This window comes from Scomber japonicus, chromosome 17 (genome assembly GCF_027409825.1).
Source record: "Scomber japonicus isolate fScoJap1 chromosome 17, fScoJap1.pri, whole genome shotgun sequence".
Taxonomy (NCBI): Eukaryota; Metazoa; Chordata; class Actinopteri; order Scombriformes; family Scombridae; genus Scomber; species Scomber japonicus.
The window spans coordinates 9,392,016-9,411,229 of record NC_070594.1 but is presented as its reverse complement, the minus strand read 5'-3'; the positions used below and the strand labels follow the sequence as shown (position 1 = coordinate 9,411,229).

Here is a 19,214-nt window from a genome sequence, read left to right as displayed (position 1 = left end):
TCTTACCTTCGTAGATGTACATGCACTACTGCCTCTGCTAGCCCTGTACCAAGATGGCCTCTCCACGGTCAATGCTCCAACCAGCTGTCCTAGCTCCTGTCTTCTGTCTCTTAACGCCCTCCTCCCAGCTTTCAGGAAGCCTGCAGGGGCCGCTGTTGAGTTGTGTGAAGTTACCACTGATTCAAACCCAACATTTCCTGTTGTACTGCTTCATACTAAAAGCTTTTAAATGACTGAATTATGGGAGACTTTTATTGTGAAGAATTTACAGGAAATTAAACATGTTCCTGACCAAATTAGCAAAGCTTCATTAGACTCTTGGTACAGGGATCTGTTAGAAATAATGCATGGAGGAATATAGTACAAGTTATATGTTTGATAAAGAGCTGCACACAACCAGCCAACACACATCCAACAGGTAAACCACTTATTTTACTTTACCCTGCTGTGTGATGGAAAAACACTCACAGCATGCCAGCACAACTCAGGCCATGGCCCAGCCTGATTACCCACAAAATGATGAGAAAATGCCATAAAGTTAGCAGAGCAGAGCAGTGAACTGGTATACTGTGCATGAAGAAGATGACCATTTAAAGAAATCTGTCACAAACCAACATCAGCTTGGGTTGAACGTTTGTTTCTTTTATTTTGTGCTTTGACAAAACATTTCATTTCATTGTTTCACCAACACTTCCAGCAAACTACATGGTTCATCGATGGTATTTTATCACACTGTGATTACAAAGCCAATTCAGATACTGAACCCCAAAGTGCTCCCAAAGGCTGTGCTGTTGCTGTGTGTTAATGATTAGAAATTTTAGTGTAAACGTGCTTTTGAGTGGTCTTCAGATTTTAACTTTATTTTATTTATTTAGGTAGAGAGGACATTAGGAACAGTATGTAGCATTTATCTGATAACCTGTTGGAAAAATAAAACCTACAACAGATCAAACATGGGGACAGAAAAGAAAATGCGTATATGTATCTTTCAGGACCTTGGCTCCTCAGAAGACCGTAATTACTCTACTAGTGGCACAAATAATTTCACCATGTTTGGATATACAGTCTATGGTTTGGGGCACGTTAAGACTTTAACTCGTACAGTGAGACGCGTGGTTTTTGTTTTTGTTGAACACTCACCAGCAACATTCAACGTCTGATAGATTTGCTCTCACAAATGAACTTTTCTGTCCTGGTCATGATAGTTTCTGTTTGACATTTAAAGCTCAGGGTAGACAGACACTGCCAGAGAAATCTTATCTTCCATTTTCAACTGTTCTTACTCAAGATAAAATGGGATGATTTGGAAATTGCATAAGGCCTAACTGGAAATTACTACATGACGTGTGTAATAGTCAAATAACAAAAAAGTGCTCTACAGAGTGCTCTACAGTAAGTCAAAGAAAAAAAAATTCGCATGGTCTAAAACGAGTGGTACACAGCGAAAACACAGCTTTTAATCAAGAATCAAGACAGACTCCTTGACTACTTCATACAGGCAGTTCAAAACCAGTATATCTCATATAAGCACACATCTTTAATGCCAATATACCCACTCAAATTATCCCAGCTGAAACCACAGAAAATAAATAAGATAGAAGCCCAGTATGATCAAACTAGTGTTTAGTTTAGGATGCCAATGTTTTTTAAAAAGCTCTGTTGTGAGAAATGAGACAATGGTCACAATAACAGTACTTAACATCTGTGTATAATAGCATAGCCTATAGTCAGTTTATTTCATGTTGTTGGTATTTATATCTGCACTGGAGCAGCAATAGCTACTGGAGGCAAAGACTCGTACTTTAAAATGCAGACAGTGGCTATTGAGTGAATAACAGAGGTTCACAGAAACTATGCTATTTGTCGCCATCTAGTGGTTGAATGAGAGTAGTGTACTTAAATAACACACGATTCACTCCTTGTCCTTTATTTGACTCACAACAAAAGACAGGTGAGAAGAACCATAGACCAAATCTATATACACATTCATAAATAGTCACTTTTATCAAAGTGAAACAATAACTTTCAAATCAGTGAGAGTCTCTAATAACTCACTTAGAAGAAGAAAGAAACGAGTATGGAGTTTAATCTGTGATTCTTTGTAGAGTGAGAGGAGTCACAGAATCATGAATCAACATGAATTATCAACATTTGTGAATTAAAGGAGCCTCGTGGTTTCTCTTTGTTTGTTTTTTGAGTCTTTTTTTATTGTTTTATTGTTTTATTGTTTATTTCTTTATTATTTATTTTACTGTATTTTTGTCTGTGTATATAATTGGATGGGTGAAGATAATAAAATTCCTTGGACATATGATTGAGATCGTATAGAAATTAGTGGTCAAGCAAATTAAGCGGATCAAATTTATGTGATTTAGTTTCTATAAGGAATGACACATATACTGAAAAGTTATATGTTTTTATCCTTGATCACCCCAATAAAAAATAATTATGGGAAAAAAGAGAGTCTCAAATAGCTGCATTTCCTTTGCAATGTTGAGGAAATTGGAACACCTGAAAGAAACCCAAGCTTGCATGCCAAGAACTTGCAAAGTCCACTTAGAAACAGCCTCACTTTGATCTTGTGCCGATTCATTTTCAAATTTCTTTTCCAGGATTTGACACACAATTTAAACATCTGTAGCAAACTTGCAGCCTTTTGGTGTTAGGTCAGTGTAAACAGCGTGCTGCTTGCCCCTTTTGAAAAAAAAGGATTTATTCTTTTTAAGTTGCGTTTAATCCCATTTGTAATGAGCAAGCAGAAAACTTAATAGATTTAGGAGAGTTATCAGATGGTATTACAAAATCAAATAATAGCCAGATAAGGAAGCAGTAGGTAATAAAAAAAAAAAACAACTGCATGTCACAGGATCCCTATACACACTTAACTTAATAAACCAGGTCACCAATCAGTAACACTGTTGAGTTCCAAAGTTATTATTTACAGCCAACATAAACTCTATCAAGGGTATAAAGGTCCAACATGCACATTTAAAACAAAGCAGCGAAGTCTTTTCGGTCTCATTCAACATGATGATGCAAAGCTTGCTGTTGTTGTTTGGATTGGTGGCTCTGGCCACTTCACATGCTGTAAGTATTTATTATTTATAACAAAGATCATGGTGTCATATGGCTACTAAGTGTATGATGACTTACATTGGTTTTATTTTATGCAGATACCTGTGACCCGCGAGGTGCATGGTATGTCAAAACATACTTTTCTTAACCCTAAAATGCTTAGTGAATCATATTTAATAGATGAGTTTTAGAGAGCTCTACATCATCAGTGTGATCTTTTTTTCCCCTGAGAAACCTGATGTATAAGATCAGATACATTTTGTGCAAAGATAAACCAATGCAGTGTTGAATTACTAAATATTTTTGTAGTTTATTTTATTATATTAATTCCTGAAAATATGTGCATCAGATGAGATACAGCAGGTATAGGAGGTCAATCAATTATCATTTTATTGCATTTCACGCATTATGTAACATCATCATACAATGATATGAGCTTTACGCAGGTCCAATTAGGGCTTTAAACAACATTGTATTCATATGTTTTTGTTTCTTTAAAAAAAATGCTATGGAAAATAATCAGCAAAAATTTCCAGATGTATCAAATATGATAGAAAATAAAAATCATATATGCAAAGTGTTATTTAATTAATTTTTAAATTACTTGTCAGGAAGTCCAAAATCCGGTTTCAAAGAATTAGATTTTTCTGGCAATTATTTGATGGTTCAGTTATTAGACCTGTTAAATGAGCCATGTTTGTATTTGTGTTACAGAGGTGTATAAAAATGGTGAAGATGAGAACCCCATCCTGAACCGAGGTGAGAAAAAACATTTTAGTGTTGTTCAGAAATTATTAGAATATAAAACTAAATAGATTGATGCTGTATTTGCTGAAATGATATGATAAATGTTGAGTTTTAGTTATTGCTGACATTTAATTTGCTGTTGTCTGCAGGTTTAGACCAGGACGACCTGTTCGAGGGGGACATTTTAATTCCCGTAAGTGGAAATTTTGCAGGGCAGACTCTGTTACTTAATCCTCCAGTTTGATGATTAATGAGTGCTATTTGTTCCTTGATTGTTTTAGTGACATTAATTGCTGACATATGCAATCACAAGTCTGCTGGTGAATTTCCTTTTGATGTTGAGTAACAATTACAGATAAGAGGGGTTTTTGATAGACCGTGTATAGGATTTATATCAGTGTCTTTATTAGCCTTGATTATCTTTATGGTCACAGTTTGAGTACGTTTTAAATACGTCCTTTGTGATACAGAAAGGACGAAATGCCCTGGTTGACAAAACATACAGATGGAAATTTCCAATCCCCTACATTCTGGGTGATGATTTGGGTAAGTTTCTTATAAAAATATAATAAACACGTGCAATATTCATTATATTCTGGACACTGTGTATTAACTGTAAATACACAAGTCTGGCCCAAGAGTTAGGCCCAGTTTGTGGCCCTCATTTATTACCATTATAGTGACAGAGTAAAGCATACGATTTTCTGAAAAATAATGACTTCAAAAGTAGAAAGTGGTTTACTAACAGTGATCTTTATAATGAGGATTTTTTTGAGAACCCACAAAGACACTTATATATGTATATATACTTATGTCTTATATATGATATTTTTTGGAAAATAGTTGCTTAGTTCGGTGCCTCAAATAGAACAATAATACATGATAAGCACAAACTGGGGCCAATCCAGAGTTACAGCAAAGACATCTCACGTACATTTTCACCTTTTAACTGATGCATTCACTCATGTTATGATGTTATGACTTTTTCTTCCCCTCCTCAGATCTGAATGCCAAGGGCTGCGTCCACCAGGCTTTTGAAATGTATCGGCTGAAGTCTTGCATCGACTTCAAGCCTTATGAAGGAGAGAAGACCTACATCAAGTTTGTGAAGAGAGGAGGGTACGGCTCTGTGTTTGTACATTATATTGACAAAGCTGCTGCAGTATAGATGAGATGTTGTAGCGCTGCATTCACAACACCACAAAAGATGCAGTGGTCATTATTGTGCATGAACTTAATGAGTACTATGTCAAGTGGCATAATGTAATTAGTGCCCCTCCAGAGCAAAAATCGAATCAATTATAGGTATAAATATAATTTAAAACGTTGCTTAAAGCTATATCTTTAATTGGAATTAACTAACTCTCTAACTCTTGTATTTGCTGTATACCAAGAAATCAAACTCTTTTTGTCATCAGGTTTATTTTACCTTGGGTTTAAAAACTTTGAAGAATTCATAACAGAAAGCCTGTGTTGCAGATTTGGGAAATTAAAGGTTTACAATACATTTACCAGGAAGGAAGCATATAACAAAAATACTTTGTTTTTATCGACTGTTTCTGCTGGGTTTGTCATAGGTGTTTCTCGAGCGTCGGTGACCAGCAGGACGGTCAGATTCTGTCTTTGGGGGACGGCTGTGACCACAAGGCAGTGATTGAACACGAGCTACTCCACGCTTTGGGCTTTTACCACGAACAGTCCCGCACAGACAGGGATGACTATGTCGACATCTTGCTGGATGAGGTTATGCCAGGTATGTGTGGGAACGTCATGGTCCATCATTTTATCTCTTTCTTTATTGTGAGTAACGCTATGAAATGTAATATTGTCTCATTCAATACACCATTTGGACCCAGAAATGATAAAGTGGAGTACCTGTTCCTGCCATTTTGTGGCAGAAGGGACTAAAAAAACTGTTATCTCCCACAGGAATGGAGCATAACTTCAACAAATACAACGATGACTACATCACAGACCAAAACACAGCGTACGACTATGAGTCCATCATGCATTACAGGCCATTCTCCTTCAATAAGGATCCAAACAGGCCCACCATCAGAACCAAAATCCCGGAGTTCTATAACATCATTGGCCAGTACCTCGACTTCAGCAAGATGGACACCTTCAGGCTCAACCGCATGTACAACTGTTGTACGTACTAAATCGTGTGAAAGTGAATTTCCTCTGTAGACTTTTGAAATGTTTAACAATGAACGGGATGCAATAATGTTTGATAAAAATGATCTTTGTGAAGAAGGGCTAAGTGGGTACAAAAGTCTGCTAAGCAATAATTATGTCCTCCTGCTCTTTAACTCCTTACCTCTCTTTACCCCCAGCTGGTCCTCTCACCCTGCTTGACCAGTGTGCCTTTGAGTATGCCAGCATCTGTGGGATGATTCAGGCCTCCTCTGATGATGCCGACTGGGTTCATACCGAGAGCAGTGTGGGTTCAGAGGATCACACGCTCCTGGGAAGGTGCAGAGGTCAGAGTGGAATAATGTCTCTTTTGAAATGCCAATTACTCTTTACTCTCAGTTTAAGCAGCTTGAAGGAAAGGAGCAAAAAGGAAGTTGATTGTCTTATGTTGTCTGATTTTCTAGATGCTGGTTACTTCATGCACTTCAACACCAGGACTGGGAGGGCTGAGGAGGCAGCTCTGCTGGAATCCCGAACCCTCTACCCCAAGAGGAAGCTTCAGTGTCTGCAGTTCTTCTACAAGATGACTGGAAGCACCAAGGACAGGCTGGTGATCTGGGTCAAGATGGATGATGGCACAGGCAATGTTCGTAAAATGAAGAAAATGCATACCTTTTATGGTAATTATCAAGTTGACGTCTCTATGGCAGACACATATTTCCAACCTGGAAATGTACTTAATGCCTAAACACCCAGCTTTGCATCCAGGCAAATGTTTATTTGAACATTTGTTTTGCTGCTGTATCGCTTGCATGTTTAAAAATGATATTCAAATCAAGTAAACTACAGACCATAAGCATAAAATTCACACACAGTCAGTGGATAAAGGTTGGAACAGTTAAGTTGAAGTTTGCAACTGTGATATTAATATTAGTAGTATAAGTAAATGTTCCACATTTTTGGGGAAAAAAAACTTGTATTTGCTTTCATCATGATAGTAAGATGAGAAAGTCAGTGTCACTTATATGTTTATATGCTAAATGCTATGCTCGATCCAGCCAGAGATTCGTTTAGCTTAGCATAAGGACTAGAAGCAGGGGGAACAGTTTTTGCCTTTGGCTCTGCTCAGAGTTAATAACATGCCTACCCACACTTCTAAATTGTATTTATTAACATGCATCTTGTTTGTTGTACTGTAACAATTTCTTGGCTTGGCAAGTGATTTTCCTGCAACATATCTATCCATCTTTGAACAGAGCCTGGCTAGCTGTTCCCCCCTGCTTCATGCTAAACTAAGCTAATCTACTGCTGAAAGTATATTTATATTTAGTGTACAGACATGACAGTGGTATCAATCTTGTCATTTAACTCTCTGCAGGAAAGGAAATAATTGTGTTTCCCACAATGTTCCTTTAAGATGATTATCATGAAGGCTAAACGGATAAGCAAAAGCTCACTGCTGATATTAAAGTTTGTCTGCTTGTCTTCCCCTTTTTGTTCCCAGGGGATGATGACCACACATGGAAGATCGCCCACGTCCCTATGGAGGTAGGGGTGAAATTCCGCTATTCCTTCCAAGCTGTTCGCGGTGACCCCACTGCATCCACCGGTGGCATCTACATTGATGACATCAGCCTGACAGAAACGCGCTGCCCCAATGCAGTGTGGAGGATCCAGAACTTCTCCAAGATTATGGAAACAACTACCCAAGGAGCTGGTATCGACAGCCCTATTTTTTACAGTCCAGAAGGCTATGGTTATGGCGTCAGTGTCGTACCTGTCACATCATACAGTGACTACACAGGGGGCTACACTGGGCTGTACTTCTTCCTGGCAAGTGGGGACAATGATGCCGTGCTGCAGTGGCCAGCGTTAAACCGACAGGCCACCATGGTGGTGATGGACCAAGACCCAGACATTAAACTGAGGATGTCCACCGCACGCAGCCTCACTACTAATGAGATGAAGGGTATGTTCTTTTTATCTCTTATCCCCAAAATTATTAAGACCAGAGTAGAGCACTAAAATGACAATATACACAGAACTTTTATAGGCTGCAACCATGTTTAATTAGATGGTGAAACTTTATTTATTGACATTTATAAATGGTGTAAAAGGCGTTTTCCAGATTATAGAAACAAATAGCACAGGGCTCTAAATTTACGGATCTCAAAGTTTTTTATTTATGAACAAACCAGTAACTTTAATAGCAAAATTTAAGGCATTATTAAAGGTAGTGAAGAGGAAAACAAATGTAGGGAATGTGCAAATTAGAAAGGGAAGCAAATCTTTCCATCACATTTTATGTGTTTGTTAGTTTGTTAATATTTCACAAACTTTAATCTATAGATTAATTTACATGGACACACATTTTCTCATTTTGCAATGATATTCAGCACGACTTTCAAATGTATTTCAGTAGAAAGTATATTTCATGCCTACACCATGTTTAAGTGACAGATGCCATCTATGACGTCGATATATGGTACAAACACACAGCATTAGCTGAGGCTGATGGGAAAGTAGTTATTCAGGTGTTTGGTCGTCATACCCCATAGTGTTGGACACATTGAAATTTAGACCATATCATGGAGCTGAAGGAAAAGTCAGAGGGCCACCAAAACTTCATCCTCTAGTGAGCATGAATGTCTCTACAAACTTTTATGGCAATTCATCCAGTAGCTTTCTGACGTATTTTATACTGAACCAACCAGTCATCGCAACACTTCACATGCAGAATTTCAACATTAGGAGGTAACTGATTGTTTTTTGTTTCTTTTCTACTGTATCCTCACATGGTGGTTCTGTCTTTTTGTGTGCATTTTAGATGGCAATGGACGGTTCTTTTGGGACAATCCCGCCAAGGTGGGTCAGTGGGACGCTAGCTGCAACTGCTACAAAGGGCCAACATGGGGCTGGAGCAGCTTTGTGAAGCATTTTGACCTCAAGCGTCGTAATTACCTCAAGAATGATGACCTCATCATTTTCGTCGACTTTGAGGGTTAGTGATCTGTGTTCAAAGATTGTGTGTGAAGGCCAAATAATCCTAATACATCTACCCAGTAATAAGAAATAATTTCTTGGTCCACAGACATATCGTCACTGATCAAAACGGAGGTTCCCATTGTGCCACATGCTTAAGGACACACCAGCTTTTATATCATGTTGAACTGGAGGTAAGACTTTATAATTTTATTCTGATTGATCTTTGAAGATAAGTTTGTGTGTGATCATGATCATGTGAAATTACTTTGTGTTTTTTCTTTTATCAGACACAACATATGCAGCTTGGATGGACAACCTGTTAAAATGAAGATAGGATGGAAGATTAATGCTCTGACACAATATCAGAATTAATGCATACAATAAATGTAAAGTTACATACGTCATATAATCTATATGTAAAAGTCAAAATGTATACATGACAAGGTTTTGAAGCAAATTTTCGCTTGTTTTTCATTGAAATTTCTTAATTAAAGCTCAAGCATAAGCCTGTGGTATGTGTCTTTTGTTTTGTGATGAAAATGTGACCATTGCAGTTTCTGAAACATGATCGGTCTTGATGAAGATTACAGTTTGACCCAACAAAATAAAAAAGAGAAAAGTGTGTAAAAGAATCCAGCTTCTATACTTGTAGTAAAGGATAACTTTATAAACAGACTAATGTGTTTTGTGGCCTTTATCAGGGCTATCATTACAAGTAGCGTTTATAAAATAAAAACAAAAAATAATGATGTGCAATCAGATATGCATCAGCCAATGGCTAATCCACCAAAATGGGTTGGGTACATGTATACAATAATAATAATAATAACTTAAGGGCTGAGATCAAATTTAGGGGCACTTGAGCACCCCTAAAAAGGGTCTAAAATCCCTACTAGGTGACACCATATTTGGTCCATGAACCAGAAGAATACAGCCTAAAATCTAAACTTACTTACTTTCTTCAGATTTTTTTCCTTCTCCATGCACCTTGGAAGAAGGTAATGTTGTTCTAGAAACCTCCACTCTATTTCTACAGGTGTATGTTAGTTAAATGCCTTTTTGTGTAAAGCTAATTATTAATTAGTTAAGTGTAGACTTGCCTTCATTGAAGAGCAACTTGCAGCACAGTTCTGCATTTTTTGTTCTATCATCACAGTTCAAAATGGAAAATTTGTATCTATAAACATACTCATCAAAACATACTTAGCTGCTAATCATACAATAACTTTTCCTCGTGCATATTAATGGGGACTTAAAGATCAATTTAGTTCTGCTTACATGTTACAAAATCAGATAGTTAATGGACTGCATTCTTGGGTCTGGAGCAGCTTCGTCGGGTCTTTAAACATAATGGATGGTTACATGGTAAACTAGGTTCTCTGAGTGGAGAGACTATCTCTTCATTCTGCATATTCCATATGTATGGAGACTGAGCCCACTGGGGCAGCTGTTGTGGATAACTCTTTAAAACATATCACCTGTGGTGGCCACACACTGATTGGCAACCTGTGGCTATACCACAACTGTGTGGCCACTCCGGTTAACCTTGATTGGAACACGTTTCAGAGCACATAGTAGCTGGAGAGATAGTTGGGTGATAGTTGGGAAGTCCTTGCCTTCGTGGAAAGCCCCCAAGCCTACCAGGGATGCGTCTGATGGCACCACCTGGCAATGCAACATTGGCCCCAGTGCATTCCCATGTGTCAAGTTGGTCAGCTGCTGTCATATTCAACCTTTAAGTGTTAAAATCCTCACAGTGGCTATTCAGTGAATAACAAAGGTTCATAGAAATGGTGTAATTTGTGGCCATCTTGTGGTTGAATGAGATTACTGAAAAAACACACTCCATTACTTGTCCTTTATTTGACTCACAACAAAAGACAGGTGAGAACCGTAGACTACATATATCTTTAAATACAGTGTACGTTCACCAGTAGTGACTTTTATAGTTAAACAATAACTTTCAAATCAGCTGCATTTTTTCTGCAATGTTGGAGAGATTGAGACACCTGACGAAAACCTAAGCGTGCATGCTGTGAATTTGCAAAGTCGACCTAGAAACAACCTCACTTTGATCTTGTGTCTTTTCAATTTCAAATGTCTTTTTCAGGATTTGACACACAATTTAAATATCTGAAACAAACTTTCAGCCTTTTGGTGTTAAGTTAGTGTGACCAGCATTTCACTAGCCCGCTTTTTGTTTTAAATGATTTATTAATTTTAACAGTTGCATTTCATCAAATTATTAATGAGCTAGTAGAAAGTTTAATAGATTTAGGAGAGTTATCAGATGGTATTACAAAATCAAATAATAGCCAGATAAGAAAGTGGTTAATACATTTTAAAAAACCCTGCATGTCACTATACCCCAATGCACATGTAACTTCATAAATCAGTTCACCAATCAGTAACACTGTTGAGTCAAAGTCCTGCTGTTATTTTTTACAGCCAACATAAACTCTATCAAAGGTATAAAGGTCCGACGTACACATTTAAAACAAAGCAGCAGAGTCTTCTGTGTGTCTTTCAACATGATTATGCAGAGCTTGCTGTTGTTGTTTGGATTGGTGGCTCTGGCCACTTCACATGCTGTAAGTATTTATTATTTATAACAAAAAGCATGGTGTGATATAGTAATTACTGTGTGATGACTTACACTGGTTTCATTTTATGCAGATACCTGTGACCCGTGAGGTGCATGGTATGTCAAAACATATTTTTCTTTAAAGTAAATCAAAGTTCTTAGAGTTGTGAACGAACCGTGTTTAAGCCATGTTTGTATTTGTGTTACAGAGGTGTATAAAAATGGTGAAGATGAGAACCCCATCCTGAACCGAGGTGAGAAAAAACATTTTAGTGTTGTTCAGAAATTAATAGAATATAAAACTAAATAGATTGATGCTGTATTCGCTGAAATAATACGATAAATGTTGAATTTTAGTTATTGCTGACATTTAATTTGCTGTTGTCTGCAGGTTTAGACCAGGACGACCTGTTTGAGGGGGACATTTTAATTCCCGTAAGTGGAAATTTTGCAGGGCAAATGCTGTTACTTAATCCTCCAGTTTGATGATTAATGATTGCTATTTGTTCCTTGATTGTTTTGCAGTGAATTTCCTTTTGATGTTGAGTAACAATTACAGATAAGAGGGGTTTCTGATAGACCATGTATTAGATTTATATCAGTGTCTTTATTATCCTTGATTATCTTTATGGTCACAATTTGAGTACGTTTTAAATACGTCCTTTGTGATACAGAAAGGACGAAATGCCCTGGTTGACAAAACATACAGATGGAAATTTCCAATCCCCTACATTCTGGGTGATGATTTGGGTAAGTTTCTTATGAAAATATAATGAACACGTACAATATTTATTATACTCTGGACACTGTGTATTTACTGTAAATACACAAGTCTGGCCCAAGAGTTAGGCCCAGTTTGTGGCCCTCATGTATTAGTACCATTACCATTATAGTGACAGAGTAAAGCATACGATTTTCTGAAAAATAATGACTTCAAAAGTAGAAAGTGGTTTACTAACAGTTAAAACTATAATGAGGATCTTTTTGAGAACCCACAAAGACACTTGGATATTTTTTTGGAAAAACCCAGATGCTTAGTTCGGTGCCTCAAATAGAACAATAATACATACATACATACAAACTGGGGCCAATCCAGAGTTACAGCACAGACATCTCATGTACATTTTCAACTTTTAACTGATGCATTCACTTATCAGATTACAACAGTTTTGGAGGGGAACATTTTATGATGTTATGACTTTTTCTTTCCCTACTCAGATCTGAATGCCAAGGGCTGCGTCCACCAGGCCTTTGAAATGTATCGGCTGAAGTCTTGCATCGACTTCAAGCCTTATGAAGGAGAGAAGACCTACATCAAGTTTGAGAAGAGAGGAGGGTATGACTCTGTGTTTGTACATTATATTGACAAAGCTGCTGGAGTATAGAGATGTTGTAGCGCTGCATTCACAACACCACAAAAGATGCAGTGCTCATTATTGTGCATGAACTTAATGCTTTCTGAGTACTATCTCAAGTGGCATAATGTAATTAGTGCCCCCCCCCCCAGAGCAAAAATCTAATCAATTATTGGTATTAATATAATTTAAAACATTGCTTAAAGCTATATCTTTAATTAACTAACTGTCTAACTCTTGTATTTGCTGTATACCAGGAAATCTAATTATTTTTGTCATCAGGGTTATTTTACCTTGGGTTTAAAAACTTTAAAGAATTCATAACAGGAAGCCTGTGTTTGGGGATACATTTACCAGGAAGGAAGCATATACTGTAACAAAAATACTTTGTTTATATCGACTGTTTTTGCTGGGTTTGTCATAGGTGTTTCTCGAGCGTCGGTGACCAGCAGGACGGTCAGATTCTGTCTTTGGGGAACGGCTGTGACCACAAGGCAGTGATTGAACACGAGCTACTCCACGCTTTGGGCTTTTACCACGAACAGTCCCGCACAGACAGGGATGACTATGTCGACATCATGCTGGATGAGGTTACACCAGGTATGTGTGAGAACGTCATGGTCCATCATTTTATCTCTTTCTTTATTGTGAGTAACGCTATGAAATGTAATATTGTCTCATTCAATACACCATTTGGACCCAGAAATGATAATGTGGAGTACCTGTTCCTGCCATTTTGTGGCAGAATGGACTAAAAAAACTGTTATCTCCCACAGGAATGGAGCATAACTTCAACAAATACAACGATGACTTCATCACAGACCAAAACACAGCGTACGACTATGAGTCCGTCATGCATTACAGGCCATTCTCCTTCAATAAGGATCCAAGCAGGCCCACCATCAGAACCAAAATCCCGGAGTTCTATAACATAATTGGCCAGTACCTCGACTTCAGCAAGATGGACACCTTCAGGCTCAACCGCATGTACAACTGCTGTACGTACTAAATCGTGTGACAGTGAATTTCCTCTGTAGACTTTTGAAATGTTTAACAATGAACGGGATGCAATAATGTTTGATAAAAATGATCTTTGTGAAGAAGGGCTAAGTGGGTACAAAAGTCTAATGATTATATCCTCCTGCTCTCCAACTCCTTACCTCTCTCTACCCCCAGCTGGTCCTCTCACCCTGCTTGACCAGTGTGCCTTTGAGTATGCCAGCATCTGTGGGATGATTCAGGCCTCCTCCGATGATGCCGACTGGGTTCATACCGAGAGCAGTGTGGGTTCAGAGGATCACACACTCCTGGGAAGATGCAGAGGTCAGAGTGGAATAATGTCTCTTTTGAAATGCCAATTACTGTTTACTCTCAGTTTAAGCAGCTTGAAGGAAAGGAGCAAAAAGGAAGTTGATTGTCTTATGTTGTCTGATTTTCTAGATGCTGGTTACTTCATGCACTTCAACACCAGGAATGGGACGGCTGAGCAGGCAGCTCTGCTGGAATCCCGAACCCTCTACCCCAAGAGGAACCTTCAGTGTCTGCAGTTCTTCTACAAGATGACTGGAAGCACCAAGGACAGGCTGGTGATCTGGGTCAAGATGGATGATGGCACAGGCAATGTTCGTAAAATGAAGAAAATGCATACCTTTTATGGTAATTATCAAGTTGACGTCTCTATGGCAGACACATATTTCCAACCTGGAAATTTACTTAATGCCTAAACACCCACCTTTGCATCCAGGCAAATGTTTATTTGAACATTTGTTTTGCTGCTGTATCGCTTGCATGTTTGAAAATGATATTTAAATCAAGTAAACTACAGACATCATAAAGCATAAAATTCACACACTGTCAGTGGATAAAGGTTGGAACAGTTAAGTTGAAATTTGCAACTGTGATATTAGTATTAGTAGTATAGTAAGTAAATAGTCCACATTTTTTGGGGAAAAAAACTTGCATTTGCTTTCATCATGATAGTAAGATGAGAAAGTCAGTGTCACTTATATGTTTATATGCTAAATGCTATACTTGATCCAGCCAGATATTCGTTTAGCTTAGCATAAGGACTAGAAGCAGGGGGAACAGTTTTTGCTTTTGGCTCTGCTCAGAGTTAATAATATGCCTACCCACACTTCTGAATTGTATTTATTAACATGCATCTTGTTTGTTGTACTGTAACAATTTCTTGGCTTGGCAAGTGATTCCCCTGCAACGTATCTATCCATCTTTGAACAGAGCCTGGCTAGCTGTTTCCCCCTGCTTCATGCTAAACTAAGCTAATCTACTGCTGAATGTTTATTTATATTTAGTGTACAGACATGGCAGTGGTATCAATCTTGTCATTTAACTCTCTGCAGGAAAGGAAATAATTATGTTTCCCACAATGTTCCTTTAAGATGATTATCATGAAGGCTAAAGGGATTAGCAAAAGCTCACTGCTGATATTAAAGTTTGTCTGCTTGTCTTCCCCGTTTTGCTCCCAGGGGATGATGACCACACATGGAAGATCGCCCACGTCCCCATGGAGGTAGGGGTGAAATTCCGTTATTCCTTCCAAGCTGTTCGCGGTGACCCCACTGCATCCACCGGTGGCATCTACATTGATGACATCAGCCTGACAGAGACGCGCTGCCCCAATGCAGTGTGGAGGATCCAGAACTTCTCCAAGATTATGGAAACAACTACCCAAGGAGCTGGTATCGACAGCCCTATTTTCTACAGTCCAGAGGGCTATGCTTATGGCGTCCGTGTCATACCTATCACAGAATACAGTGACTACACAGGGCGCTACACTGGGCTGTACTTCTTCCTGGCCAGTGGGGACAATGATGCCGTGATGCAGTGGCCAGCGTTAAACCGACAGGCCACCATGGTGGTGATGGACCAAGACCCAGACATTAAACTGAGGATGTCCACCGCACGCAGCCTCACTACTAATGAGATGAAGGGTATGTTCTTTTTATCCATTATCTCCAAAATGATTAAGACCAGAAAAGATGTTTGGGAGCAGCAGGGTTTAATGGAAGTTTGTGAAATATTAACAAACTTTAATCTATAGATTAATTTACATGGACACACATTTTCTCACTTTCTCATTCAATGATATTCAGCACGACTTTCAAATGTATTTCAATAGAAAGTATATTTCATGCCTACACCATGTTTAAGTGATAGATGCCATCTATGACATCGATATATGGTACAAACACACAGCATTAGCTGAGGCTGGTGGGAAAGTAGTTATTCAGGTATTTGGTCATCATATCCCAAAGTGTTGGACACATTGAAATTTAGACCAGATCATGGAGCTGAAGGAAAAGTCAGAGGGCCACCAAACCTTCATCCTCTAGTGAGCGTGAATGTCTCTACGAACTTTTTTGGCAATCTATCCAGTAGCTTTTTCAGATATTTTATACTGAACCAACCAGTCATCGCAACATTTCACATGCAGAATTTCAACATTAGGAGGTACCTGATTGGTTTTTGTTTCTTGTCTACTATATCCTCACATGGTGGTTCTGTCTTTTTGTGTGCATTTTAGATACCAATGGACGGTTCCATTGGGACAATCCCGCCAAGGTGGGTCAGTGGGACGCTAGCTGTAATTGCTACAAAGGGCCAACATGGGGCTGGAGGAACTTTGTGAAGCATTTTGACCTCAATCGTCGTAATTACCTCAAGAATGATGACCTCATCATTTTTGTCGATTTTGAGGGTTAGTGATCTGTGTTCAAAGATTGTGTGTGAAGGCCAAATAATCCTAATACATCTACCCAGTAATAAGAAATAATTTCTTGGTCCACAGACATATCGTCACTGATCAAAACGGAGGTTCCCATTGTGCCACATGCTTAAGGACACACCGGCTTTTATATCATGTTGAACTGGAGGTAAGACTTTATAATTTTATTCAGATTGACCTTTGAAGATAAGTTTGTGTGTGATCATGATCATGTGAAATTACTTTGTGTTTTTTCTTTTATCAGACGCAACATATGCAGCTTGGATGAACAACCTGTGAAAATGAAGATAGGGTGGAAGATTAATGCTCTGACACAATATCAGAATTAATGCTTGCAATATAAAAAAAAAACAATACATGTAAAGTTACCTACGTCATATAATCTATATGTAAAAGTCAAAATGTATACATGACAAGGTTTTGAAGCAAATTTTCCGCTTGTTTTTCATTGAAATTTCTTAATTAAAGCTCAAGCATAAGCCTGTGGTATGTGTCTTTTGTTTTGTGATGAAAATGTGATCATTGCAGTATATGAAACATAATTGGCAATTATGATAACCGGTCTTGATGAAGATTATGGTTTGACCCAACAAAATAAAGCAGAGAAAAGCCTTGAAAAGTATGTGAGCTTTTACCTTCATGAGAATAATGAAATGAAAGTCTAAATGTTTTTTTTATTGTAAAATTGGGAAAACACTCTGCAGCAGCGCCCTTATCCCAATTAGAGTTGGTGAGAAGTTTTGTAAAGTGGACTTAAAGTAAACTTGTAGTAAAGGAGAACTTTATTAACAGACCAACGTGTTTCGGGTTGTGGCCTTTATCAGAGTCATCATAAAACACATAACACATAAGCGGAATTTATATTGGGTATTTAGGGTTAAGGTTAAAAAGAGTGTAAATATATATACATGCAAAAAATAACCAATAATGTGCATCCAGATATGCATCAGCTAATGGGTAATCTACCAAGATGAGTTGGGTACAGGGTCATGTGACTTCACGCCAATCATTGTCCCAGACAGGCAAGGAAGGAAATAACATGGGTGACACTGTATTTGGTCCATGAACCAGAAAATTACAGCCTAAAATCTAAACTTACTTACTTACATACTTTCTTCAGACTGTTTCTTTCCTTCTCCATGCACCTTGTAAGTATAGGTGAAGTCGTGCCAGAAACCTCCACCCTGTTTCTTCAGAAGTGTGTGTTAATTAAATGCTTTGTTGTGTAAAGCAAATTATTAACTTATTAAATCCAAAGTGTAGATTCACCATCTTTGAAGATAAATGTGCAGCACAGTTCTGCATCAACACAAATAAAAATGAAGAATCTAAAAATCAATTCAGAGTAGTAAAATATAAAAATCTTGACTTAGCTGTCAATCATACAAGAATCATGCAAGAGGTTTTCACTTGTTCTGTCTTATTATCAGCTTGTCAATCAACTGTGAAGGACTTTGAACTACACTAGCCTGTATATAAGGTGCTATATAAATAAAGTTTGATTGATTGATTGATTGATTGATTGATTGACCCACACTAAGGACTTAAAGTCAGGGTATTTTAGCCTCTGCTGCTTCTATTTTGACGATTGCCTTTAAAATCTGTGTCTTGTGAGTCCCTCAACTTTAGGGAAGTGTAATGGTAAATCACTAACTAAATCAGCTGCGTTGGCATTTGATATAATGCTTTCACAGCGCAGTAATTATAAGATAAGGACAACATAATTTGGATCCTTATCAGGTATTAAAGGTGTCTATCAGCAGCGTATTAATTGTCCCGTCCTGTGGTCTGCTCTATGTTTACAGCTCAAATCTCTTGCTAAGCAGTGTAGAGCACACTTGGAAGCCACTCAAGCCAGTATCAATAAATCTAACATAATTACAGGAGGATTGGATTACCTTTTACAGGCTGGTTGTTTATGCTTAACTAGCACTTAAAGTCCAACCTCCACTGAAAATGAGTCCCTATGGTTGTCTCAGCTTCACTGTGCAGAAGGTTTCTCTGTGCTAGTTGACAATATGATTTTTAAGGGTGGGACTTATGCCATCTCCACAACTTGTGCAAATGTAATGTAGAAACTTGAATCCTTCAGGTTGAGAAACGTTGAGAATGGACATAACAGTGAAGTAGTCCGGTAGTTCTACTTTTGAACTTTTGGGGTTTTAAATTAAGAAAACGGCGTGCATATCATTTTAAAGATTTTAAAGTGGTAATTACACATTATTGTTAGAGTATTTTTGTTTTTGTATGTATGTCCTAATACATATATTTAACAGAAAGAGGATACAGTTTCGACACTAATCAGCAGATCCTTGTCTTGTTGTCCTGCCTGCTAGATTGCATTGTGAAGAGGTACCTTACATGACTTAGTAAAAAAAAAAAAAAGGTATCCTCAGCAACAGGGAGATCAGAAGTCAAACTTATAATCAATATATAATTGCCTGTTTTATTAGATTTGAGATCAGCTGTTGTTAAATCCTCCAGGGTCAACAGTTTATGACTGGCCTGTACACCTGACCAAATGCCTTAAGAGTAACAGTGAAGACACGTGTGAAATGCTTGTTACACATTAAACATTATAACAGCG

At 38.0% G+C, this 19,214-nt stretch overlaps 2 protein-coding genes across 2 annotated transcripts; both read left to right on the top strand.

Annotated features, from left to right (window-relative positions):
* The first annotated feature begins 3,027 nt into the window (after positions 1-3,027).
* On the top strand, positions 3,028-9,133 carry LOC128377530 (meprin A subunit alpha-like). Its single transcript, XM_053337483.1, has 13 exons — positions 3,028-3,087; positions 3,174-3,198; positions 3,790-3,834; positions 3,972-4,015; positions 4,293-4,368; positions 4,824-4,941; positions 5,400-5,575; positions 5,752-5,973; positions 6,159-6,305; positions 6,423-6,638; positions 7,463-7,927; positions 8,786-8,959; positions 9,050-9,133. The coding sequence occupies exons 1-13, from the start codon at positions 3,028-3,030 to the stop codon at positions 9,097-9,099; spliced, it is 1,818 nt and encodes a 605-aa protein (XP_053193458.1). The 3' UTR covers positions 9,100-9,133.
* A 2,341-nt stretch (positions 9,134-11,474) lies between these two features.
* LOC128377529 (meprin A subunit alpha-like) lies at positions 11,475-16,968 on the top strand. The gene is made up of 14 exons (XM_053337482.1): positions 11,475-11,534; positions 11,620-11,644; positions 11,737-11,781; positions 11,919-11,962; positions 12,202-12,277; positions 12,746-12,863; positions 13,307-13,482; positions 13,659-13,880; positions 14,059-14,205; positions 14,323-14,538; positions 15,369-15,833; positions 16,427-16,600; positions 16,691-16,775; positions 16,872-16,968. The coding sequence occupies exons 1-13, from the start codon at positions 11,475-11,477 to the stop codon at positions 16,738-16,740; spliced, it is 1,818 nt and encodes a 605-aa protein (XP_053193457.1). The 3' UTR covers positions 16,741-16,775; positions 16,872-16,968.
* The last annotated feature ends 2,246 nt before the right edge of the window (positions 16,969-19,214 follow it).